Below are 23,094 nucleotides of genomic sequence, written 5' to 3' on the forward strand. Positions count from 1 at the left end.
TCCCAGATTGGGAGTGTAAAGTAGAGGACCTTCCCACTACTTACCTTGGCCTCCCCTTGACACTGGGAAAACCGAAAAAGAGGCTCCGGTCTCATATTCTAGATAAGGTCGATAGGAGGCTGACGGGATGGAAAGGCGGATATCTTTCTGTGGTAGGTTGGTCTACCTTGATCAAAGCCACCTTAGCTAACTCCCCGGTATGTCATGTTCGACTTCCGCATTGCCTGCTCAGGTGGTCAATCTCCTGGAATGACTCATGCAGAACTTTTTGTGGTCAGGGCAGGCAGAGAAGACTAAATTCCACCTGGTCGCGTGGGAAAACATATGCCTACCTAAAAAATTTGGAGGTCTAGGGATTCGGACCCTTAGGAACGCAATTTGGCTTTACTCGAAAAATGGTGGCGGTGTCTAGCTACTCAGTCTGACTCTTTTTGGGCTAGAATCTTTCGAAGTAAATATAAAATCTTGGAAGGCTCATGACTGCTTGATAATAGACGATGGCCGTCAGCGTCAGGAGCCTCAAAATCTATCCTTACCACTTTCCCACAGTTCAAAAGATGGGTACGTCTTCAGCCAAGGGTGGGCGATAGGGTACTTTTATGGTCTGACCTTTGGCTAGGTCATACCCCTCTGAGCCAAGCTTTCCCAACCCTCTTCTCACTAGCCACAAACAAACACTCCACCGTTGTTGAGGAAATGGTGCTAATAGGTGGCCGCAGGAACTGGAACCCTGCTTTCCGAAGGCACCTCACTGATGAGGAAGCCTTGCACTTCTAAATTCTCTCGGCTGCATTATACTCAATTTTCATTCCCTTAAATGGGATTGATTCTCTGGTGTGGACGCTTACTCCTACTGGCCTTTTCACGGTTGCCTCTTTCTATAAGAGCCTCTCTCAGGCCCCCACCCTTCCTGGTAACCCTCCATCAGCCTTGGCAAAAGTGTGGGCGACCATTGCACCACCCAAGGTGCAAACCTTTAATTGGATTGCTGCATCCAACAGAGCCCTCACGGTGGACCAACTCTAAAAAAGAGGGATCCCCATCCCCAATAGATGCGCTTTATGTCTTTCTGAGGGGGAATCTAGCCCTCACCGTTTCCTTCTTTTCAATGTCGCCCATGATCTGTGGGGCATGGTAATACAACTGTTTGGTATTCAATGGGTCACCCCATCCTCGTCAGAGCCCTTATCTCTTACGACCTGGACTCTCATTGGCCGAAAGCTAGGAAACTCTGTGGAAAGCTGCTGTAGCGATTACTATATGGATTATATGTATCAAACTACCAACCCTAGCTCTCTTTCATAGGATCGCTACCTTAGTCTCCATTTGGGCTTCCAATCATCAGACATTCGCGGGCATTCCAAAGAACTTCTTCCATAGTTAATGGAAGAATATTCTTTACCACCAACCGAGAAAGGCAATTAGACATAACAATTGGCAACCCCCACCTGTTGGCTGCATTAAGTTAAACTTTGACGGTTGTTCAATTCGGAATCTTGGCCCAGCTAGCGTTGGAGGAGTTTTTAGAGACTTCCACCGGAAAGTCATCTTAACGTACTCTGAATACCTTGGTGGTGGTGACTCCCAATATGCTGAGGCCATGGCTTTGTATTGGGGCTGAAAAAGTTCAATTAGTCTTGGGGACCACGCCTCATTGTGGAAGCAGACTCCCAAAATGCAATCTCTTGGGCAAGTGGGAAGATCCTCCCCCCCCTTCCCCATGGCAACTTACCACCAATTTTGATGAAATCTTTCACATTTGCAGGGATATGGACGTCTCCTGGAGGCATATATGGAGGACGTCCAACGAGTTCGCAGATCTCATGGCGAAGGAGGGAGCTAGAATGCAAGAGGAAGATAATGCCAGGTCTTGCTCTTTTTTTGTCACGGACTACAGGCACACTTAGTAGCTTCGAAAGTGTCTTCCTTGGTTTTTGGTTTTATTTTTTGGTTACCCACTGTAAATCATTGTAAACGGGCGACTATTATAAGCCCCTTTTTGTATATGGCTCACTGATGTATTTTTTACAAAGAGCTACCCATGTGGGGGCTCTCGGTCTTCTCATTTTTGTAACCATTACTGGCTCAGTAATACAATGTTAACATTTTTTTTTTTTAAAAATGATAATACTTTAAAAAAATCAAAATCAAATCGATGTCAGTGCAAACGTCGTCTATTGGGTCGCCAAAAGTTCCCAAAATGAACGACTAGAAGCTCCAAATCCTCTCACGAACTATTGCCTTCGTTTTGGGAAGAATCGAAAGGATAAAAAATTTATTGATAATACTTTAAAAAAATCAAAATCAAATCGATGTTGGTGCAAAGGTCGTCTATTGGGTCGCCAAAAGTTCCCAAAATGAACGATTAGAAGCTCCAAATCCTCTCACGAACTATTGCCTTCGTTTTGGGAAGAATCGAAAGGATAAAAAATTTATTGATCTTTCAATAAATCACAAAAGAGTGGTTTTTCTCACCTTAAAGGCCAAGATTTTTCTATTGGGGGTTTAGAATACCCCCCAAAACCCTTTCCCTCTCTTTTTTGGGGGAAAAAATTACATTTTTTACCCTCACGAAGGGTTTTTCCGCCCACCCGCAAACTGTCACGGGGCGGAGCCTAGGTGGGCGCCCAGACAAGCCTAGGCAGTGCCTTGACCTCCTTGGCGAGCGCCTAGAGACAAGGCGCTCAATGACCCTGCCCAGACTGCACTTAGGGGTTTTTAAATTTTTTTTCGCCTAGACTGTTGGGCAGCTGAATTTTCGAACATTGCCTCATTGTGTAAGATTCGAATTGTGTTCATTTTCTAGGCTTGTTGATAGGTATATATTTCCAACTTCTCTTTTCTCATTCTAATAAATGAGCTTCCTAGCCTCTTTAGTTGTTCTAATTTAATGGGACCATCAAGCGTTGCTTCATCTTATCACTCGAAATGTTATGTAGTCTTTTTGGATTATTTTTACAACACACTTGGATCCTACTTTCTCAAAGAGAAATCCGAAATATTCAAAATATTTTACAATTCAAAAGATGCTGAAAATCATTTTTGTAGACCAATATTTTTTTTCGAAGCGATAGAGGCACTGAATTCTCATCTCATGTTTAACGAAATTTATTTACAAATTAGTATCTACATATTCAACAACAAAATGAAGTAGTGAAACAAAAACAGTGCGATATCATTCTGGTTACCCTATCGTTGCTGTCCACTAGCGAGGGTGCCAAAATACTCATGGACTGAAGCTTTTCCTACAACTTTTGTAGCACCAACTGGCTGCCCAGAAATGTTTTGAATGGCCAAACTCCTTATAGTTTGTTTTATGGTAAGAGTGCAGCTTATAAAATTCTTCTATCTTTTGGATGTTATGCTCATGGTCATGTAGACAAGAGTCAAAAAAGAAGCTCTCTCCAAAGGTGGAAACGTGCATCTTTGTAGGGTCTGAATATTGCTATAAGAGCTACTTTGATTGTAGCCCCCAATTTAAGCCGCCCTTATTTCAGGACATGTTACTTTTGACGAAATGAGGATGTGTGATCCACCTAAGGCCATCTTATCTCAAGAAGAAGAAAACTCCTGCAAGGCTACAACTCATGGCACACAGAAGTCCATTATGGGAGATGGAGTTATCTTGTCTCAGCATGCTCCCAAAAATAAGCATCAACTTAGCAACACCGATGAGAATGTGCCTCATCACATTGTTCATGATTTTGAACACCTTTATGATGGTGGCACTCCATCTAATGAGCTTCCTAATGATGTATCCAAAGAGATGATCATATATCATAGACGAAGGTTCAATGAGCTGCCCAACATTGCAATCAAGGTGATTGTATAGTATGTATGAAAGCGCATTGAGCTACCCAACATTGCAACCAAGGTGCTTGCATATCATATACGAAATATGAAACATAATGATGAAAACTTGGCTAACAAGTAAAGCTGGAATATAAGGAGGTAAATATGGTTGTGAATCACGAGTACAACACAATGAACATGGAGAAGTTGCTGATTATTGAAGAGAGCGCAGCATATAAGGGCATTTGACTTCTATTCTAATTGATGGATAAGTTATGAAAATTCACTCATGATTATGAAGTATTTATTTGTGAAACTCAAACTAAAGGAGCTTACGAGTTATCGTGTGGCGAATACAACCCAAATTGTGTTAAAGCTATGGCCCAAAAAAGTAAATCCATATTCTTTATTAAGCTTGTCAATTGGGCGGGATCAAACCCGATGAGGGTCGGAGTCTATGTCCAGGTTTTGGACGTCGTCGGTCAGGTCTGGGTCTAGTAGCCTTGACATAACCCTTAGTTGTGGGAACCTTGGGGGCAAGGCCATGGTCCCACCTTAGGAACTTGATCCTATGGTTCCTCTAAGAGAACTTAGAGGGAGCTGGATTTAGAGAAATAGGGATCTCGCTCCCAATAAAGCAATGAGTTGATCCAATTGAGTGTGCCTTGGGGGACTTTGGACATGGCCAGCCCAAACTAAAGCAATGAGTTGATCAAATTAAGTGTGCCTTGGAAGACTTTGGACGGGAAATCACAATCCTGAATAAATTTACCATACATCAAGTGAGCATACTTGTATCAAATATCAATGTGCAAACTTTAAATTACAAAGATTCAAAAATTGTTTCTGTTTCTGTTTACTTTATTTGACTTGTATTAAATTATTTAATATGCAACTGAGTGCTGACATCTTTTGGGAGTGAGACACCTCGTTTACAATGTCTTGCCATTCAAGTATTGAACCTTAAAGTGTATAGGTCATCTAGTTATGAGCAGAACTGATTTTAGCTTGCTTTTTACTTGGTATACTGCAATAAGATCGTAGAAATCTACCAAAGCATGGTTAAGTAACCTTTCTACTCTTGCTTGTTACCTTTCTTTTTATACAACTCCCTAGTAAAAGATGGAATGTGCTTGAGGAAAAGGATTTAATTGATCTTAGCTTATTTTTGTACAACAAAGGTCTTAGAAGAGGTGCTAGAAGCACATGTAGTCATGGACATTGACCCCATTGTCTTGGATGAATATGATGGTACAAGTGAGTGGAAACTAGACCCATACTCCGAGCTCTTGTTTGAGGGTGGAGCCTTAACTTAGTTGGATATAACGAACATCAAGAGCTGATGAAGACCCTAAGCCTGACTAGAGTTGTCACATTCTCGTCAGTTCCAAAGATCGAGGAGGCAGTGGAGGAAGAAGTAGATGATGGGGTGGCAGTGGGGGCAGAATATCTGTGTGATGGGGGAAACAGTAGAGGAAGATGCATATGTGGATGATGGGGGCAATGATACAGTTGATGATGGCTTGGCTGCAGATCTGGGAGACATAAGAGATGCAATTGCATATGACTTGGAGTCTGATTTAATGTAAGTGCTTGGTTGTTATAATACATATTCCTCTGTGTTCAGTTGAATTTAATGGATGGATTGGATGATTGGATCATTTTATTATACATGTTAATTATATTAATTAATAGGGATAGAAACTATCGTCATTACTCTTTATCAGTTACTTAGACACGATATATATTAGGGACAAGTACTAAACGAAAATGCTCCTACTATCATATAACTCACATAGTAATCTTGATCTTCACAGTCTTATAACGTTTAACAAAATCTTTAAATACTTTTTGTTCATTGACTGCATAGGAAGTGATCCTTCTGCATCACGGCAACATTGATGCACATGGGACATCTAACCCTCCTAGAGCCTCAAGTTTGCATCCCACATTTGAGAACCTTAGTTGATGGTTTTTGTAGGTGTTATTGGTGCCTTAAAATTTAGATTACTACAACCCAAGATTTCTTGATGGTTGTACTTTTGTATTGACTAGTTCATTCTCTTGGTGAATGTAAGCAGTTTTAGATTACGAAATTTCCTATTTAGTTTGCTTTTTATCTCGTCAAGGAGGGTACTTTACAGAGTTTTAGAATATGCAAGTTCTTGATTGGATGTCTGTATTTGGTGCATTCTTATACCATATATTCATATTGCTTGCTATATGTGTAGAATACCTCCATGCTTAAAACTGTTCACGTGCATCTAACTTGTTCAAAGTTTCACAGATGGAAAACCTGGTGATGCTGCTACCTTTTCAAAGAAAGCATTGGAGTCCCTTGCATTTAAGAGGTACTTTGAGGCACTTGATTATCTTAATGAAGCTTTAGAGGCTGATCCGGCATTTTCTGAGGCTTACTTTCACCGTGCATCTTCCCTGCGTCAATTATGTAGGTACAAAGCTGACTTTTGCTACCTTTCCCCCAAGTACACCTTGGACTGAATGAGTTTAACAACTTTTTTTTGTGCCTGAACATGAGTTTTCACCTACATGATTTTCATGTTTTGATAAAATAATAACTGTGTTGATTCGTATATATTTGCTAATATTAAAAACCTCTCATAAAGGGAAAAATTTAGAGAAGGAACACATAAACTATATTGTCCAGCTAACGTGCTGAATAATTTTCTTTTCAATTATAAAACGCTTAAATAGCTACTAGGTGTAAGTGGCAAATTCGTTTTTCAAACAAATGCACAATGCCTGTATAAATTATCATTCTTGATGCAGGAAAATAAGGAAATGACGCAAAAAAACAGTACATTTACTATCAAAACATGCTAGATTTAAGTCGATCTGGCTTTCTTTGCACAAAAAAGCGACGTCAAAACCCTAGACAGGGCTTTCTTACACTGTTCATAATATGTTTTTACTATTCACATTCCAAAAGTGTTTGAAATCCAAACACCCCAGGTCCTTCTATTACATTATGATAAAAAAAGACCAAAACTATCCCCACTTAAAACATTATACAAACTCCCTATAAGTTCCTTCACTTAAATTAAATTTTGTAATGACACTTTTACCCCTAATAGAACAAGTAACTTCTTGAGTATTTTAACAACTAAAAATAAAAAAAATCCTAGAATTCCTTAAAAGAACTTAAAACCCCTAATAATAACCATAGAAAACTCCAATTGTACATCTTTAAAATTTAATAAGAAAAATTCAAAAATTCAATTATACATCTTTGCAAGGGTTGATATATCCATAAATGCTTTTGAGAATCTCTCGAGTAAAGGGTCGTTATATGTCGAAGGAATAACCTTGATATGTACACTCGGTTCGTTCACATTAACTAGGTGAAATGGCATCAATACAACCATTAAACCTAGCTGAAATTGCCTTGGTTCAGCCCTAGAACAAAGCAAGGGAGCATCTTCGAGATGATCATCTCCATCCCCTCGTTCACTAACCAAATCACCAACTTCCTCTTCTAAAACTTCTTTATCCAGTCATCCTCACCTTGACCATTGTCACCTTCCTTGTTTTCACCCGGTTCATGATAAAAAATTGGACTGCTACATTTTTCATCTATACATTGTTCAAAGACTGGTGGAGAGTCCCAATCAATGACTTGCTGATGTTGGTAGTAAATTAATAAGTAATTGTTTGGGTTTAACCATCTGCCTCTTCTGCTACTCTGGGTGGAATCATGTTGCACTGGATCACGAAAGCCTCCCTATGGTCACTAAAGGTCACTTCTGGCTCTTCTCCCTCAGGTTCTTCATCATAAATAGGATTCCAATCATAAGATAGCTTGCTGTCCTCCTCGAAAAACTCATCAGCAAGGGTAAAATTTTTTCTATTTTGGCATTGAGAAGAGTCATGACCAATCCCTGATCACTTAAAGCATTTTATGACACTACTGTTTGGGTGATTTGGGCGGCTAGAACTAGCCCCAACACATGTTGTTTCCTGCTTGTTTGATGTACCAGCAGGCTGTGACGATTGTCTAACCACTAAATTGAATCTTTTCCCTTAAATTCATTTCCACAGCCACATGAGCTACCCTGGCCTGTAGTCCACCTTGATCATCCTCAGTTGAGCTTCAACCTTAATTGTGACGTAAGCCTCATCTAAGTTCTGTTACGGCTGTAAAACCACATCTTGTTTCTGCCCGCCAACCTAGCGAGCTAGGGACAGTTTCTCTCTTTCCACGACATCATTTCGTGCCATCAACTGATGAAATTCATCGTTATACTCATCTACACTCTTTTCTTCATCTTATGATAATGGAGCTGCAAATAATTTTTAGGTACGTAACTTTCTTTTAATTTTGGTATAAGAAGGGTGAGGACCTTAAACTTTCCCGTAATCTGTCCCACACCCCGATAAAAGGGGTGGACTGTGTTAGGTTGGCAGGCAACGTAAAACTATCAAAACTTATCATGAATCTTGAACCTATATTATCTTCTTATGCTCGGGCATTCCCCCAAAGCAATGCATTGTACCTGAACTCAGGTATAGTGAGAACGGAGTAAGGGTTAGGAATGACAGACATGGATTCATGTTGCCGACCTCAATTAGTTGGGAAAAGGCTTTAATGATGATGAACTTTCTTTTAATTTGTTTTTCATGTTATTCCAAGTATTAATTTTGGGCTTTCTCATTCTCTCTCGCCTTCCTCTAAGCTGTTCCTTCTATATCGAAGCACCTTTCTTCAATTTAATGGCAATATTTACGCTTTTTATTTTCTGGCTCATCCTTGTAATCAAACACCCTCTCTATCGTGTTTAACCATTCTCTAAAGTCGTTGGGCTGCAGTTTGCATTTAAAATCAGGAATATCTGCTTTTAGATCCATGGATTTTGAGTGCCGTCTATACCTTAAATCATATTCCTCTTCACTTGGCTCATCTTGCGGAGCATCATTGTGGAAAGGGCTGCACTCAACATCATCTTGGACGGAAAAAGCTTCATCTTGCCCATGATTGATGCTTGCAAGCTGCAATGTAAGTTCTTGTACTTGTCGGCCCAGTTCTCTGAAATCATAAATCCTAGACAGAAAATAAACAAAATAACCGAGACCATCAAGTTCTAGGCTGATTTGGCACTTGGCTAAAATTCAACAAACCCTAGAGTTGGGTGCAGATTCCCAACTTTGTTGTTGAAGAAAAACTAGGCTCTGATACCAATTTGATGCTAGAAAATAGGGAAAAAAGCAGAAAACAATTCAATAACTATTAAAACTGGCCATATTTAAATGGATTTGGCTTTTATTGCTAGAAAAAGTGATCCCAAAACCACCCTAGACAGGGTTCGCTAATACTATTCATAGTATGTTTATACTGTTCACTCCCCAAAAGTGTTTAAAACCCTAACACCCCAGGTCCTTTTATTATATTATGACAAAAAAAAGACCAAAACTACCCCCACTTAAGTTAAAACATTATAAAAATATCCTGTAAGTTCGTTTACTTAAAATAAAATTCATAATGATACTATTATCCTTAATAGAACAAGTAACTCCATAAGTATTCTAACCACTTTCCTAAACATCTCCTAAAATCCTGAAAAATATAAAAAATCCTAGAAGCCCTAAAAGAACTTAAAACCCCTTAAAAAAAGCGCCCTAGAAAATTCAAAAAGTACATCCTTAAAATTTAATAAGAAAAATAAAAAACAAGAGGCATCTTGTCTTGCATCAATTCTTGACTTCAATGCACATAATGACATTTTCTATCAATTCTTGACTTCAATGCACATAATGACATTTTTTAAGCGATCTCTCTATCTCTTTTGCTTTTTTCGAAGTTAATTGAATGCGACTTAGACATTTTCTAAAATGCCTTCATTTTTCCAAGCTATGGAAAAGATCCTACCCCTTGATATAATGACATAGCAATTTTCATGTTTGATTCTATCTGGCGTTAACCCAAACTCAAAGAAGGAAAAGCGAGCGCTGCCTCTGCATTCCATTTGATGCTTTAGGTATGGTCACCGACTCATGCAATTTGGGGTTTGGAGGGCCTTAGGTGATGAGTTGGTTTCGGGCTAGTACTTGAGTATAGCAAGTAGGCCTTAATTTTGATGACATTTTCAAAATGAGAAAAATGTATAAACAGCATGTCATATATATGGTCCATGTCCAAGGTACAGGAAACGGTAGTTTGGCCCTTTTTAGTCACTGTTGCCAATTGTGTTAGAGTCCTTGAGTGTTTGTTGTGTCATAATATAGGCTCTTGCCCTACCTAACACCATACATTGCTGAAAAGCAGTTTACAATATCTGCCGTGGATATCACTCAAGTAATTGGTGATTAATCTTTTCTGACCTTAGGATTTGTCCATCCCATTTTCTGGTTTTGTAATATGGTAATGTTACAGGGTGTATGTGTCTGGTAATCCATTCATTGATGCTCAAGTGATTCGTGATATTATTCATGAAAAATGTGATTGGCTGAGAAACTTGTACCTACATTATCATGACTATCAAAAAGAAGCACTTTATTTGTCATTGCAGTATTTTCTTTCCTCTCAGGTTATGTGGGCCAGTGGTGCCTTGTAGCTCATGGGAAGGCACTGTGATTTACTTTAATTTTTTTATTATTTTCCTCTGGATTATTAGCAGGATTGATTGAAGTAAATCCGAGAAACAATGAAAAAAGAGAAGACAATTATGTAAGCAGTACTTAAACAGTTATGATGTTCATTCTTGTGATGTTCATTCTTGTGATGTCCTCTTTGGTTTATGACTTATACATGACAAATGTAGTCCTCTTAGTATGTGGATTTTACTCATGTGCATTATATAGTTACGTAATACTGATGTGCGAATCATACTGAGCCGTGCTCCATATTTTGTTGCAAAATATCTTTTTTGCGCTCATGGATAGGTAATACAACTGATTGAACTGTGCAATCTAAGGCACTTTCGAAATTTGAACTTGGAAGTATATCTCAAAGTCAGAGTCTGAGATTCTCCTGCAATATAAGTCTTCTTTTAAAGTCCATCTTTCGTCTCGTGTTTTACATGTATTCATATATGATTCTTTTCTTGCATTCGCCTTCCAGTTTTATATTATCCTTTTGAAGACATCTATGGATTGGATGATCTAATTTTAATTTAGTCCTTTTTGTATTCAGTTCTTTTACCTACACTTGCTGGTAAGCATTTACGTTTCCACTAATTATTTGGAATGCTCGATCTTCTTTATTTTATTTCTGATTTGGAAATGATATGATTCAGGCAATTTTTGGCTGATGTAGATATGAGGAGTCCGAGAGAGACTACAAAAAATTTTTGGAGTTAAAACCTAGTACTTCTGCTGCAGAAAAAGAACTTTCCCAGATGTTCCAGGCAAAAAGTTCTCTTGAAGTTGCCATAGATCTTTTTAATTCCAAAAATGTTATCAAGGCAATGGACCACCTCGACAAAGTTGTCCTTGTTTTTTCACCGGAGTGCTCCAAGGTCTCTGGGTTTGTTGCTTTTAATTTGTTGCAGCTGATGATTTGGTATATCTATGCAAATGAGATGGTGTTTAACACTGATAATATTTCTTGTTTCAGGCAAAACTTTTAAAAATTAAGATCTTGATAGCGGAAAAAGACTATTCAGGTGCCATTGCTGAAACTGGTTATATACTCAAATCTGATGAGAGTAATCTGGAGGCTTTACTTCTGCGTGGACAAGCCTATTATTACCTGGTTGATCATGATGTTGCTTTGAGGTATGTTTAGCTGAACTTGTAGGCAGTGCCATAATGGACTGAATTGTTTTGTGTGTATTACTTTCAAGGTTCATGGACAGTCTAAAGATCAAACATCTTGCCCCCAATTGATTTTGAAGCTGTAATGACTCTTATCTGCAGTGTGAAAGAACAGTTTAAAAATGGGTTTGTGGTTTTTGCTTTGTCCAGATATTTTCCGTTTTTGATGAATGCTAATGAATATTTACGGAAGAAACTAAACCTTTTTTAGTTTTTTTAAATTTCATTTTTGGGTTGTGTCAACAAACCGTGTTTGAGCATATCTGTTCCCATCTGTTTGGTCAAATGGAAGTATAGATTATATATGTTGTACTGTCACATTGCCCTGGTATTCGCCAACACACAACAAGAAAATTCTCATCATTATTTTTCTGCACGGAAATATTAAATAGAGGAAACCCGCAACATCCTCTTTTGGGAAATCTTTTGTGGTTGTTTTTCAAGAATATCAGATCTTGAGTTTGCTCACCTCAGTTCATACAGATGGGAATGGATTGTTTAGTTTTTCTGCTGAAGGTATCTGTTTTCACTTTTGTCTCTTCATAGTCCAAATTAGCCACCTCAAATTATCTTAGTATGAAATCCGTCTCCAGCTTTAGGGTCCGTGATTTTTCCAACTTGATTTACTCTAGTATGCATGCATTTCTGCAATTGCCCTAAGGGCCTTGCTTGTTCTTAAGGTTAGCCTTTTGTGGGCTGCCATTTGGGAACATGTCCACAAAATTTAATAGACTGGGGCCATCTTTAGATCTTGGTACTGCTTCTGCAATTTTCCTCTTGATCAGTTCTTTGTCCTGTGAGGTCAATTCTTTTGGATCACTAAGGCTACAATGGGAAGCATGATTGTACTACATGCTGCTTTGATGTTTAAATTTTTCATTTCTTGATTTAAATGACCATCAACAAATTTCTTATGCTTTGAAAAAGTAAATGGAAAAGACTCTGATTTATGTTAGTGAAGTTGTTTATGTGACAGCTAGTTGACTCTTTCAAATATTGTGGGTAGAAAGGAGGATATGCTGCATTAGTACTGATGCCTGCTGTTCATGTTTTTTTGTTATCATCTGCAACATTCTAGTGGTTTCTGGGAAGTGATATAGCCTCGACAATGTCTTTCTTGGACATTTACATAAGTATTTCTTTGTGAAGGCACTACCAAAAGGGGCTTCGTCTTGACCCGGAACACAGTGGACTGAAGAAAGCATATTTTGGATTGAAAAATCTTATAAAGAAGACTAAAAGTGTAAGGTTCAGAATTATTTTTCAAGATGCATTCTAAGAGATGGTCGCAGAGTTTAAGTCTGCCAAACATGTTCTGGAATTAACAGTGTGGTTCATTTGTTTTCCTCAGGCTGAAGAGAATCTAGCTAAGGGTAAGTTGCGATTAGCAGTAGAGGACTTTAAAGGAGCACTTGCGCTGGACCCGAATCATACTGCATACAATGTCCATCTTTATCTTGAGTTGTGCAAGGTATTGATCAAGCTTGGCCGGGGAAAAGATGCTTTGGACAGTTGCACTGCAGCGCTTGACATTGATGGGGAGCTTATAGATGCTTTAGTTCAGGTCTGCTCATATTATATTTAAAGTGCTTTTCTGGCTTATTTCTTAATGTCTTACTTCAAGACATTATCAGGTTTTTGACAGACATGGCAGTGCTTATTCCGATGGAAAAGTTACATAATTTTATTATTTGATTGTCCAACTATAGTTATATCCTCTTTTTCTTTAAGTGTTTTCTCTGATCTTAATAAATTTCATATACTTTCATTGTTATTCGTTTCTCTTTCGCTCTCTCGATAAAAAGAATTGAGTGTTACATGTGTCTCTTTCCTTAATTAAGATATCGCTGAGCCAAATTTGGGGCATCAATACCTGGTGTAAAAAAAAACAAGTTTGCAACATCAATTGTTTGGACTGAACTAGGACTTTGTAACGAGCTGGCTATTCGGAATCGGCTAGGTGTCCTCTCTTTCCATCCCCTCCCTCTGATGGTAAAACTGTGATTAGCCAGCCATGGACTGCTTCCTGCTCAGTCATTGGGCAATCAAACATGGTATCGCTTGTTTTCTCACTCCCTCAGCCAACACAGCAGCCTCCTCGTTTGTTTCGTCCAAGTGCGAAAGGGCACACCGGGCCTGCTGATGCTGTCAAAATTTCCTCATAAAACACTTGAAAGTTGTCATGGACCCTCTGCTTGCCCTGTTCCTCCACAATGACATTGTTGGAGTCGCTTTTAATTTTGACTTTCTGCCAATTATCATCTGAACATTGCTGTCCAGTTAGCAGTGCTCATCTCTGCTTATTTTGAGTGTTTATTAGCTAATGGACCAGAGAATGTCAATAGCATGTGATCTTTTTTATGCTCCCCCCCCCCCCCCCCCCTGCCCCCTGGATTACCACATGAGACAACATCAAAGTTTAACTTTACACATTCCTTACTTTGACGACCCAAATTTGCTTGTCTCGTCATCTGAGGGCATTTTGCCAACTTGTATCCTTATATTCTTTATCAGTTTTTCTCTTAATTGATTCCTTTCTAGTTGCCTTAAAATTGAGAGTTATTCTGGGCATCATTTTCAAAGAAACTATTGTCATGGATCCCCATATCTATCTGTCAACACATTTTCCACAATTGCTTATTTGATCTCCCATTCTTCACTACAATTGACCAAGCAAAGCTTATCTAGTCTAAATCCTTGTGTCCCCAATCCATATAGGTTTTTTTGTTTATGAACATGGTTCCAATTCACCAGGTGTATCCTTTGCTCATCTTCTGATCTATTAATATATGCACAAATAGATGTGTGGAAAGATCGAGTCAATTTGATAATATTATCTAGGTGATTGATGATGGAGATAGGGATCATAATCATAAATAACAGATGCACAAATAGATTTGTGGAAAGTTGGAGTTAATTTGATAATAGTCATCTGCCTAAGTAACTAGCTTTCCATGCATCCAGCTTCTGCCAAATCTTTCAACAACCTCATCCCTTAACTGGCTTTTTTTTTTCATGGGCACATAGGCTGACCAAGGTATTTACTTAGCAGTCTATCAATGCTACATCCTAGCATTTTGCTTCATAAGGCTCACGATCTGGCATACAGATTCAAATTTATTTTATGGATGTTAATCTTAAAGTCTGAAACCACCTCAAGACATCTAATGCACAACCATATGTTCCGCAGTTCTTTGTGGGCCTTGCAAAAGATTAGCATATCATCTGTATTCTGAAAATGGGATACATGTAGCATCCCTTTTGAAACATTGAAGCCATTCAATAGCATAATGGACTCCCTTAGGTGTCCTATGGAAGGCATCTGTCATTCTATGGATAAGAAATAGGGGTAGACGGTCACCTTGTCTAGACCTCCTCAAACTCGAGAAGAATCCTAAGCAGATCCATTGATCGAAACAGAGAACTGAGTAGATGGTAAAAATCCTTGAATCCTATTTCTCCACCTCATTCTGAAGCCAACACGTTGCTGTACTTGCTCCAGAAATTCCCGAACAACGTGGTCGTAAGCTTTTTCTATGTTGAAAATTTCACCCCTGATTTCTTGCTTGCCTTGAATGGATTCACAAATGTGCATTAAGGTCATGGTCCAGAATTTGCCTATTCTTTGACAAAGTCAGCTTGTGGTAGTGAATTGATTTAGTTGAGAACTGCTGGTAGTCTCTATGCCAGGACTTTAGCCGTTGACTTGTGTAAACTGCCTATGGGTCTAATTGGTCTTGGATCCCTTATTTCTTATGTGAAAGGTTTTACCCATGTGATATGGTAAAATTTCCCTAAAAAAAAAAGTAGAGCACCTGACCTTTGTGATATAGGTAAAATTTTCCACCAAAAAAATCAGCATAGCTTCTTTAATTAATGCCCCTGTATCTTCTTGGTCTTACAAATGCCTACTTTGAAATTTTAATACAAGTAAGACTCGAAAAACCAAAAAGAAGAAAAGCATATCTTGCACAAGGAAAACTTGCAGCAACAACCCTAAGTAGGTGCTCCAAAAACAACCAAATTTGTAGTAAAATATGCAAACGAGCATTTGCCTAGGGTTAGGGGTAGCAATGGGTCGGTTCCGGGTTTGGATCCCAGACCAAAGCAATCCAGACCCTGATCCAACCCTACTCAACTTGACCCGTAGGTCCACATTCTAAATTGGATCTGAACCCAAACTGGATGTCTGAGGGTCGTGTTTGGGTCCGGGCCTAGAAATTAAAAAATGAAAAATAAATTATTTTATATAATTATAATATATACTTAATATTGTTTGACTTACAATAGTTATATATTTGTATTTGTACTTACATATGATGGGTTGGGTTGGATCGGGTTGGCCCACCTGATAAGGTCCAAGCCGGACCTAGACCGGGACAGATCCAAGTCATTTGGACCCAGACCTAACTCACAGGGTCTAACACTTGGACCTGGATCTGGACCCAGTTCGGGTGGGTTGACCTGACCTTATTTCCATTCCTACCAATCCCCCTGGGACTGTGTACACCCCATCTCAGCTCCTAGGATCGTCAACAACTCGTAAGATATTTCGCCTTTTTTCATTCTGTTTTGGGTGAGTTATAGAGAGACAATGAGTTACTGGCTGCATTTTTTTTTGAGTAATACAAGTTGTAGGGTTTTACCTTCTCTTCTTATACCTCTTAAACAAGGAGATGGAATCGCACAAAATCCTAACATGTGTCTCTGTCAAAAACTCAAAAACCTAAAAGCCATTAGAAAGAGGTCATACCTTGCTGTTTTGGCTTGGAGTTGCTGGATATAAGCTTCTTCTTTGCTCTATTTGAATCTTCTGCAATCAAGGAGACTAAGAAGACAATAATCTAGGATTTCCGCCATGCACCTCTCTTTTCTCTCTTGGTTTCTTCTCAACTGGAATCCATATTTTTAAAACACGCACCTCTCTCCTTTTTTACCCTGAAATCCTTCATGTGGCTGACCCTAGGTCTCGCCATGTGATCTCATTTTTTCATAGAGCCTCTTTCAAAATTACAACTAAAATAGTTTCGGGATCCCTGTACAAGAGCTCTAAAGGGGTAGAGGGGGAAAATGTGAACTAACTTTTCGAGTTTGATGGAGTGAGAGGGCTGATTTTAGCCGTCCGTCCTTGGCCAGTAATCTTGCATCAATATTTGGATTTTACACTATTATCCTTTGGAGAATCGTATTACCAATATTCTTCCAATCTTATGTTGAGTAGAATAGAACCTTCTAGGAACTTCCTGATCCTATTAGATTCTACCGAACCACCTAAAGATATTCCATCCATTTGTTTATTTGAAAATTGTTTTAAACCTCAACAAACTTCATCTTCCAGAAATCTTATTCACACTAGGAACCTTAGGGAATTGCATGCCTCCGAAACTCCGATGGGGCCTTGACATCACCCTCATTGTTTTGGGTCCCCATGGCTAGCGGGGCCAACATGGGTTAAAGGCGAAAACGTGTGGCCTATCTGGAGACAATGTGGCTCCCATGCAACTCCTCCATAATTTCCTAATAGCGTCCATAGGAAGAAATGAATTGATTTTAAGAAGCCCCTGCCTTAAAAAGGTAGTTTATTCCATAAATGTCCTTTACTAGACACCAAAATTTGTTCAGAATATTTAGGTGATAAAATAGATAATAATAACATATTTTCTTTCTTCAAAAGCCTTTGGAAAAACCACCACAAAATAACTGGAAGAATATACTTGCACTAAACATTCTTCTACTTGGTATGCTACAACTACTCTTGGCTGCATCTAAACATTGTTCAAGAATGCTGATCTGGTCACCTAGGCAGCCGGGATGCCAACTGTAAACCTAGGCTGCCCAAACATAAATTAAGAGAGTTTAAGCCCCCTAGGGTGTTCATAGGGGCTTGGATTGGATCTTGAAACCTCCCATATATATATATATATATATATATATATATATATATATACACACACACATATAAAAATGCATGTAAACATGTATAAATATATATAAGCTGGCCAGGATATGTGTAACCGACCCCAAATAGTTGCGAAAAGGCTACATGTGTGTGTGTGTGTGTGTCTGTATATATATATATATATATATATATATATATATATGTATGTATAAATAAGTGTATAAATGTATAAACGTATATGTGTGTGTGTGTAGGAGTAACTTTTATACGCCCAAGGCTGCTGCAATAGTATTCCACCCAACAACCCAGATTGCCTATCTGATGATCACAATTCTATTTTGTATTTGAATTTTAATTTTTTTCGACAGATCCAAATAATTTGAAATTTTGAGCTTCCATTATTCTCATAAAGGCACACCTACAAAAAAGATTTTAGGAATAATTGGCAAAGAGTAATTGACCAAAATACTCTTGAAATTTTCAGGGGTGTTTTTAGTTAATTTATTATTTCTATTTTTTTTAAAATGTTTTTTGCTAGGGCACCTAGTTTTCAATGGTTGGCGATCCAAATTGCAAGTGAGTTTTGGATTTGTAGAAAAAAAAAAATACTCAAAGACAAAATACAATTGTGGCCATTCGATCAACCTAGATTTAATACAGGACTTTGGACGCATACCCTTGCATCAATCCTCGGGACGACGAAATCGTTATATATATATATTTATATATATATATATATATATATATATATATATATATATATATATATATATATATATATATCCAATTAAGGTTGGATATATCATAACATGTAAGATTGCAACCTTAAACAATCCAATTAAGGCGCACATCCAAATTTTATCATAACATGTAATTTTTGCTGTAAAAAAATCTTAAGATTATCTTAAAATCTATTTTCATATCTAATTAGAAAATTTTAGATTCCAAAAATGGTTAAAATCAAGTAGATTTATAAATATATGAAAATCTTGAATATGGATAGTCTAGATAATGGGTTGCAAGATGCACTATTTCTGGGCCTCAAAAACGTTTTTTCTTTCTTTTTTTTATATTCATACATCTCGATGATCAATTAGAGGGTTTTTCAACGTTAAAACAACATTTCCAATAGATTTTTGAGGTGCATCTGTGATTCTACATTTTAAGGTTGCAACCTTATATAAAGTTTTGCATATATATATATATATATATATATATATATATATATATATATATATATATATATATATATATATATATAAAGTCTCGTACTCCCATTACCACATAAAATTTGTTTTTTTTTTCTAACTTTCCCCACCATACCAATTTTCAGTATTATGTTGGACAAAAGGCCCTTCTTACATGAAATTCAAAAGTAAATTTGAATCAATTCAAAATACCCGTCGTATCTCTTAATTCCGTCTCTCTTTACGCTGTCTCTCCCTCTCTCTACCCTGTCTCTCTACCACTCTCTCTCACCCCCTCTCTGTTCTCCCTTTTCTCCTCTCTCTAAGCCTCCTCTCTACTTTGTCTCTATATGGTGTGCCCATTTTATTTTTTTCAGCAGAGGACGGAGAGACAGAGTGGAGAGATAGGGTGCTTTGAGAGAGGAAGAAAGGGGAAATAGAGAGGGGGAGAGAAGGGGGGGGGAGAGAGACGGGGTAGAGAGAGACATAGTAGAGAGAGTTGGAGTTGAGAGAGGGAGAGACCGAGCAGAGAGACGGAGTAGAGAAAGATATTTTCAACTGATTCAAATTTATTTTTGAATTTCATGTTAGAAGGGCATTTTTGTTTGAAATAATGCTGAAAAGTGGTCTTCGGGGTAATGGGTGTAGGGTATTCTAAGGAGAATGCTATAACTTGGGGGGGGGGGGGGGGGGGTTCGTAGGTTTCCATATATATATAAATGTATATATATGAACATCTTCATAGTTTCTATGTGCTATTGTGTTGTGCTATTTGAAATGTATACATGAATTGGCTTGAAACTTGAAATTAAAGTGCCAAAACTTTATAAGATTCGAAGTTACACAAAATCCCTACAAAGTTGCATTTCATTATACATCAGGTGTCAATATGCCATAGGTCCATAGTCCGTAATCTACATTAGCATTAGACACTAGCTACACATGAATCAGAACTCACAAAAAAGACAAAATACATAAACAAAAAAACGAAATTTGACAGCAAAACTCAAAATACATAACCAAGAACACTCCAAGCATGTTGTCACATCTGATGAACTCAAATTGGAAGTGAAGTTTCATCCTCACTCCCAACAATGTCCTCATCACCATTTGATGCATCTGAATCTGACGATGATGCTATGCCATCATCATCAAAGTCATCCCCCTCTTTTTTACATTCTTCTTGATCCATAGACTCTGCTTCCGCTGAGTTTGCTTACCCTTGTCATCCTCTTCTCACTCTCCTCAACTTCAACCTCTTCCTTTTGAGTTTTAGATCTAGTGGTCCGTATAGGGCTTAGTGGTGTCCTAGAAGCCTCACAATCTTGGCCCCTGGTCGTGCTTTCTCTAGGGAATACTTCCTCATCCAATCAACCACCCACTTGCTCCTAACATCTATATTTGCAACAAGAAGGGCCTCCCCGTCATTGCGTTCCTTCAATTTTTAATTATGCTGAATGAAAACAAGGGCGGTCAATCTCTTCTGCTCAAGCCTGTTTTTCTGCTTCTTCTTTTTTATAATGTCTGTTCTCTTCATCTTTTAACCTATTTGTTAATATATGAATTAACAATTAGAACTTTGAAAGACATTATATGAATTAGGGGTAGGATAGCAACTAACTACTAAATACTAAGTAATAACTAGTAACTCACAAGAGGGGATGATTAAGTAATTACCAATTCAAGTGTAAATTGTGGTAGCAAGCTGATGAGGTGCAAGTCAAATTCCATATACACAGCCATCTGCTACAAATGTGTGGCACTTTTTTTGTCTTCCATGCAGCTATTTTACATTAATTAAAATGGAGTACGCAAGTCTAACTATAAAATTAGAGTTAAAGATTCGTATCACAAAATCAAATGAATAAGTTCTAAACTTACCTCTGCCTTATTGCTAAGTCTGTTCTAACAGATCACGCTAAGAATCCATACTATTCCAATTCCATTGACTTGGACATTGGGATCATGGTTGCGTTTAATTTTGCATTGGTTGATTGCATCAATGAACTCTGTATTGTTGTGTATCTCATGATAAATTTAGAAATGAGCAAGATCGAGGTAATACATTCCTATGTGTTGGGGCCTTTCAAGCTGTGAGTTCCATTTTTCTTATCTACAATTTTTTTTTTTAACATGAGCATATTTAGCTTCGTCATTGCCAAATTTCTTCTTGATTTTGTCCATGGCAACCTCCATTCCTTTATAAATATTGATCGTTGCTAGTTCCTTATCACTATCTACCAACTGCAGTACCTTCACCAGTGGGCAAAAAGCACTTAACGACGAACTGACCCCATTCCAAAAATGGGAGTCCAAAACAATGTTAACATTTACTTTCTCATATTCCATCTGTGCCTCACTTGCTTTTAGTCCAATCTTTTGAAACAAACATGGTCCTAAGCTTTTATTTCTATTCCAATATGGATTTTAAAATCTAGTTAGTGCTTAAATCAATAGATGTGTGCACCTAGGTTGCCAGGCGACCGGGCAAAGTTTGAGTTAAGGGGGGTTTTGGCCCTCTAGGGTGTCCACAGGGGCAGTTTATGGATCCTTAAAACCATTGAGATGAACCTATATATATATATATATATATATATATTATATTATTTTTTTTTGAGAAAGAAATCAAGGTATTTTAGAATACCGTTTTAGAAATATTTGAGAGCTAGAGAGGGAGAAGATGGGGGGAGAAAGAGAGACGGAAAGGAGAAGAAAGGGGAGATATAGAAACATAAGTGGGGCATCCACGGTGTCAAAGTCAACAAAGCTGGGATATGAATCCGAGACGTTGACGCACATGAACGACATGCCACCATGAGACACATAGCATGATGTCACATGTGATGGACTTAAAATGACAATTGAGTTTCATCATCACTCCAAATAGAATTTGATGATGATGACATGTCTCCTCTGGATCTGCTTCTCCCTCATCATGCTCTTCTTTCACTCTCTCTTCCCCTTTGAGATTTAGATCTAGTGGTCCATACAGGACTCAGTGGTGTCCCAAAAGCCTCACAAACTTGGCTTCAGGTCACATACTCTCCAGGGAATACCTTGTCATCCCCAACATCAACCAACCATTGGTTACTCTCGTCTACGTTATCAACAACAGAAGCCTCTCTTTCATTTTTCCAGATAGCTCTCCTTCACCTTTTGATTATAATGAACGAAAACAAGGTCGTTCAGTCTCTTTTGCTCAAGTCTGTTTCTCATTTTTGTATGGACCTATTAGATAGTAACATAGTTACCGAGATCGCATAAGGTGGTCGCTCTTGCTCTGGAAGCTTGATCGGTTCGAGATAGTTTTTGAATTTAGGGATCTCGATCTGCAAAATAGGTGATCTCGGTCCCTGGTTAATGGGATTCAGATCCCTCTCCCAAATCGTGGGTCCATGAGTAAGTGGAATTGAGCATTCATCTATGTGTAATTGAGTTTCTTTTACATTGGTACCGAACACCCCCGTCTTCCCCCATCCATCCTCTCTCTAATTCCATAGCCAATAAGCGCAAGAGCACATTTCTGAATAGGCATCTGAGGAATCTATCAACTAGCTTACAACATTTTTTATTCATATGTTATTTGCTCACGAGACCCCACAGAAAATCATGTCGAGCTAGATGCCTAGCATCATGCAAATGAGAGATCTACCTTTTGCAAATGCCACCTTCTAAAATATCATGACTCATTGTTTTTCCCTTTGCACAAATTTGGCTTTGTACTGTTTTTAAAAACCACTGGAGAAACACTTTACGCTCATAATTAATTTTGACAAAGAAAATGTCCAGGGGCTTTCCAGAAAAACTATGGAGCATGAAACATTTTTACAATGCACACAACCACACTCGTATGAGATGATAAGGATTTTGGTTTGAGAGATAGGAATCAACTGATTTACTCAAATGTTGTCCATTCCTATTACATTATTCCCATTGACCTTGTCATTCTGTTCACTAGAGATATTGCCATAACCTGTGTCAAGGTTTCATGGAACCTGAGGTATCATTGCTGCAAAAACTTCTTGAGCCGAAAATTTGGGATTTATGGCCCACAAGGTCTTCTATTCACTATAAGTGGTGACTTGTGATGGGCACCCAGTTTATCAGTCTTCCTTAGAGATAGTGATTGAGAAGATCAATTTCCGTTCTCGCTGCTACCTTGTCAAGCAAAACTACATTTCCCAATTCATGGCAATTATTGACGAATTTCCACCTCAAGAATTTGGACGTCCTAATCTCAAGACGCCCGCTCCCCCAGTTATCGAGGTTGCAGAGGCGAGGCTTCTTAACCATATTCTAGGGTTCAAATTATGACGTTACACTACAGTGCAAGGAATTTAGGTTAAATTACATTAAGAGAAGATGTCAAGATACAGGTCAGGCTTCTCTAAATACTAAGGTTTTAGATTCTGTTATCTCTAGGAAGATACATTTAGCACATGTTTC

At 38.2% G+C, this 23,094-nt stretch overlaps 1 protein-coding gene across 15 annotated transcripts in view; it reads left to right on the forward strand.

Annotated features, from left to right (window-relative positions):
- LOC18427397 (dnaJ protein P58IPK homolog B) overlaps window positions 1–23,094 on the forward strand; it is a 53,772-nt gene that overhangs the window by 12,087 nt on the left and 18,591 nt on the right. For 5 of the 15 annotated variants that reach the window (XR_016061465.1, XR_016061466.1, XM_011622539.3 and 2 more), the window contains exons 2-6: window positions 6,080–6,245; window positions 11,063–11,264; window positions 11,363–11,523; window positions 12,712–12,805; window positions 12,914–13,126. Coding sequence is in view for 10 of the 15 variants with exons in the window: in XM_011622539.3 (XP_011620841.1) it covers window positions 6,080–6,245; window positions 11,063–11,264; window positions 11,363–11,523; window positions 12,712–12,805; window positions 12,914–13,126 (836 nt within the window). In the remaining 5 variants the exon portion in view is untranslated. Of the gene's footprint in view, window positions 1–6,079; window positions 6,246–11,042; window positions 11,265–11,362; window positions 11,524–12,711; window positions 12,806–12,913; window positions 13,127–23,094 lie in introns of all 15 variants that reach the window. The other 10 variants (XR_016061468.1, XM_088874714.1, XM_088874720.1 and 7 more) reach the window with 3 other exon arrangements.

The sequence above is a fragment of the Amborella trichopoda genome, chromosome 8 (assembly GCF_054954075.1).
Source record: "Amborella trichopoda isolate Santa Cruz 75 chromosome 8, AtrichopodaSantaCruz75HAP2 v2.0, whole genome shotgun sequence".
Taxonomy (NCBI): Eukaryota; Viridiplantae; Streptophyta; class Magnoliopsida; order Amborellales; family Amborellaceae; genus Amborella; species Amborella trichopoda.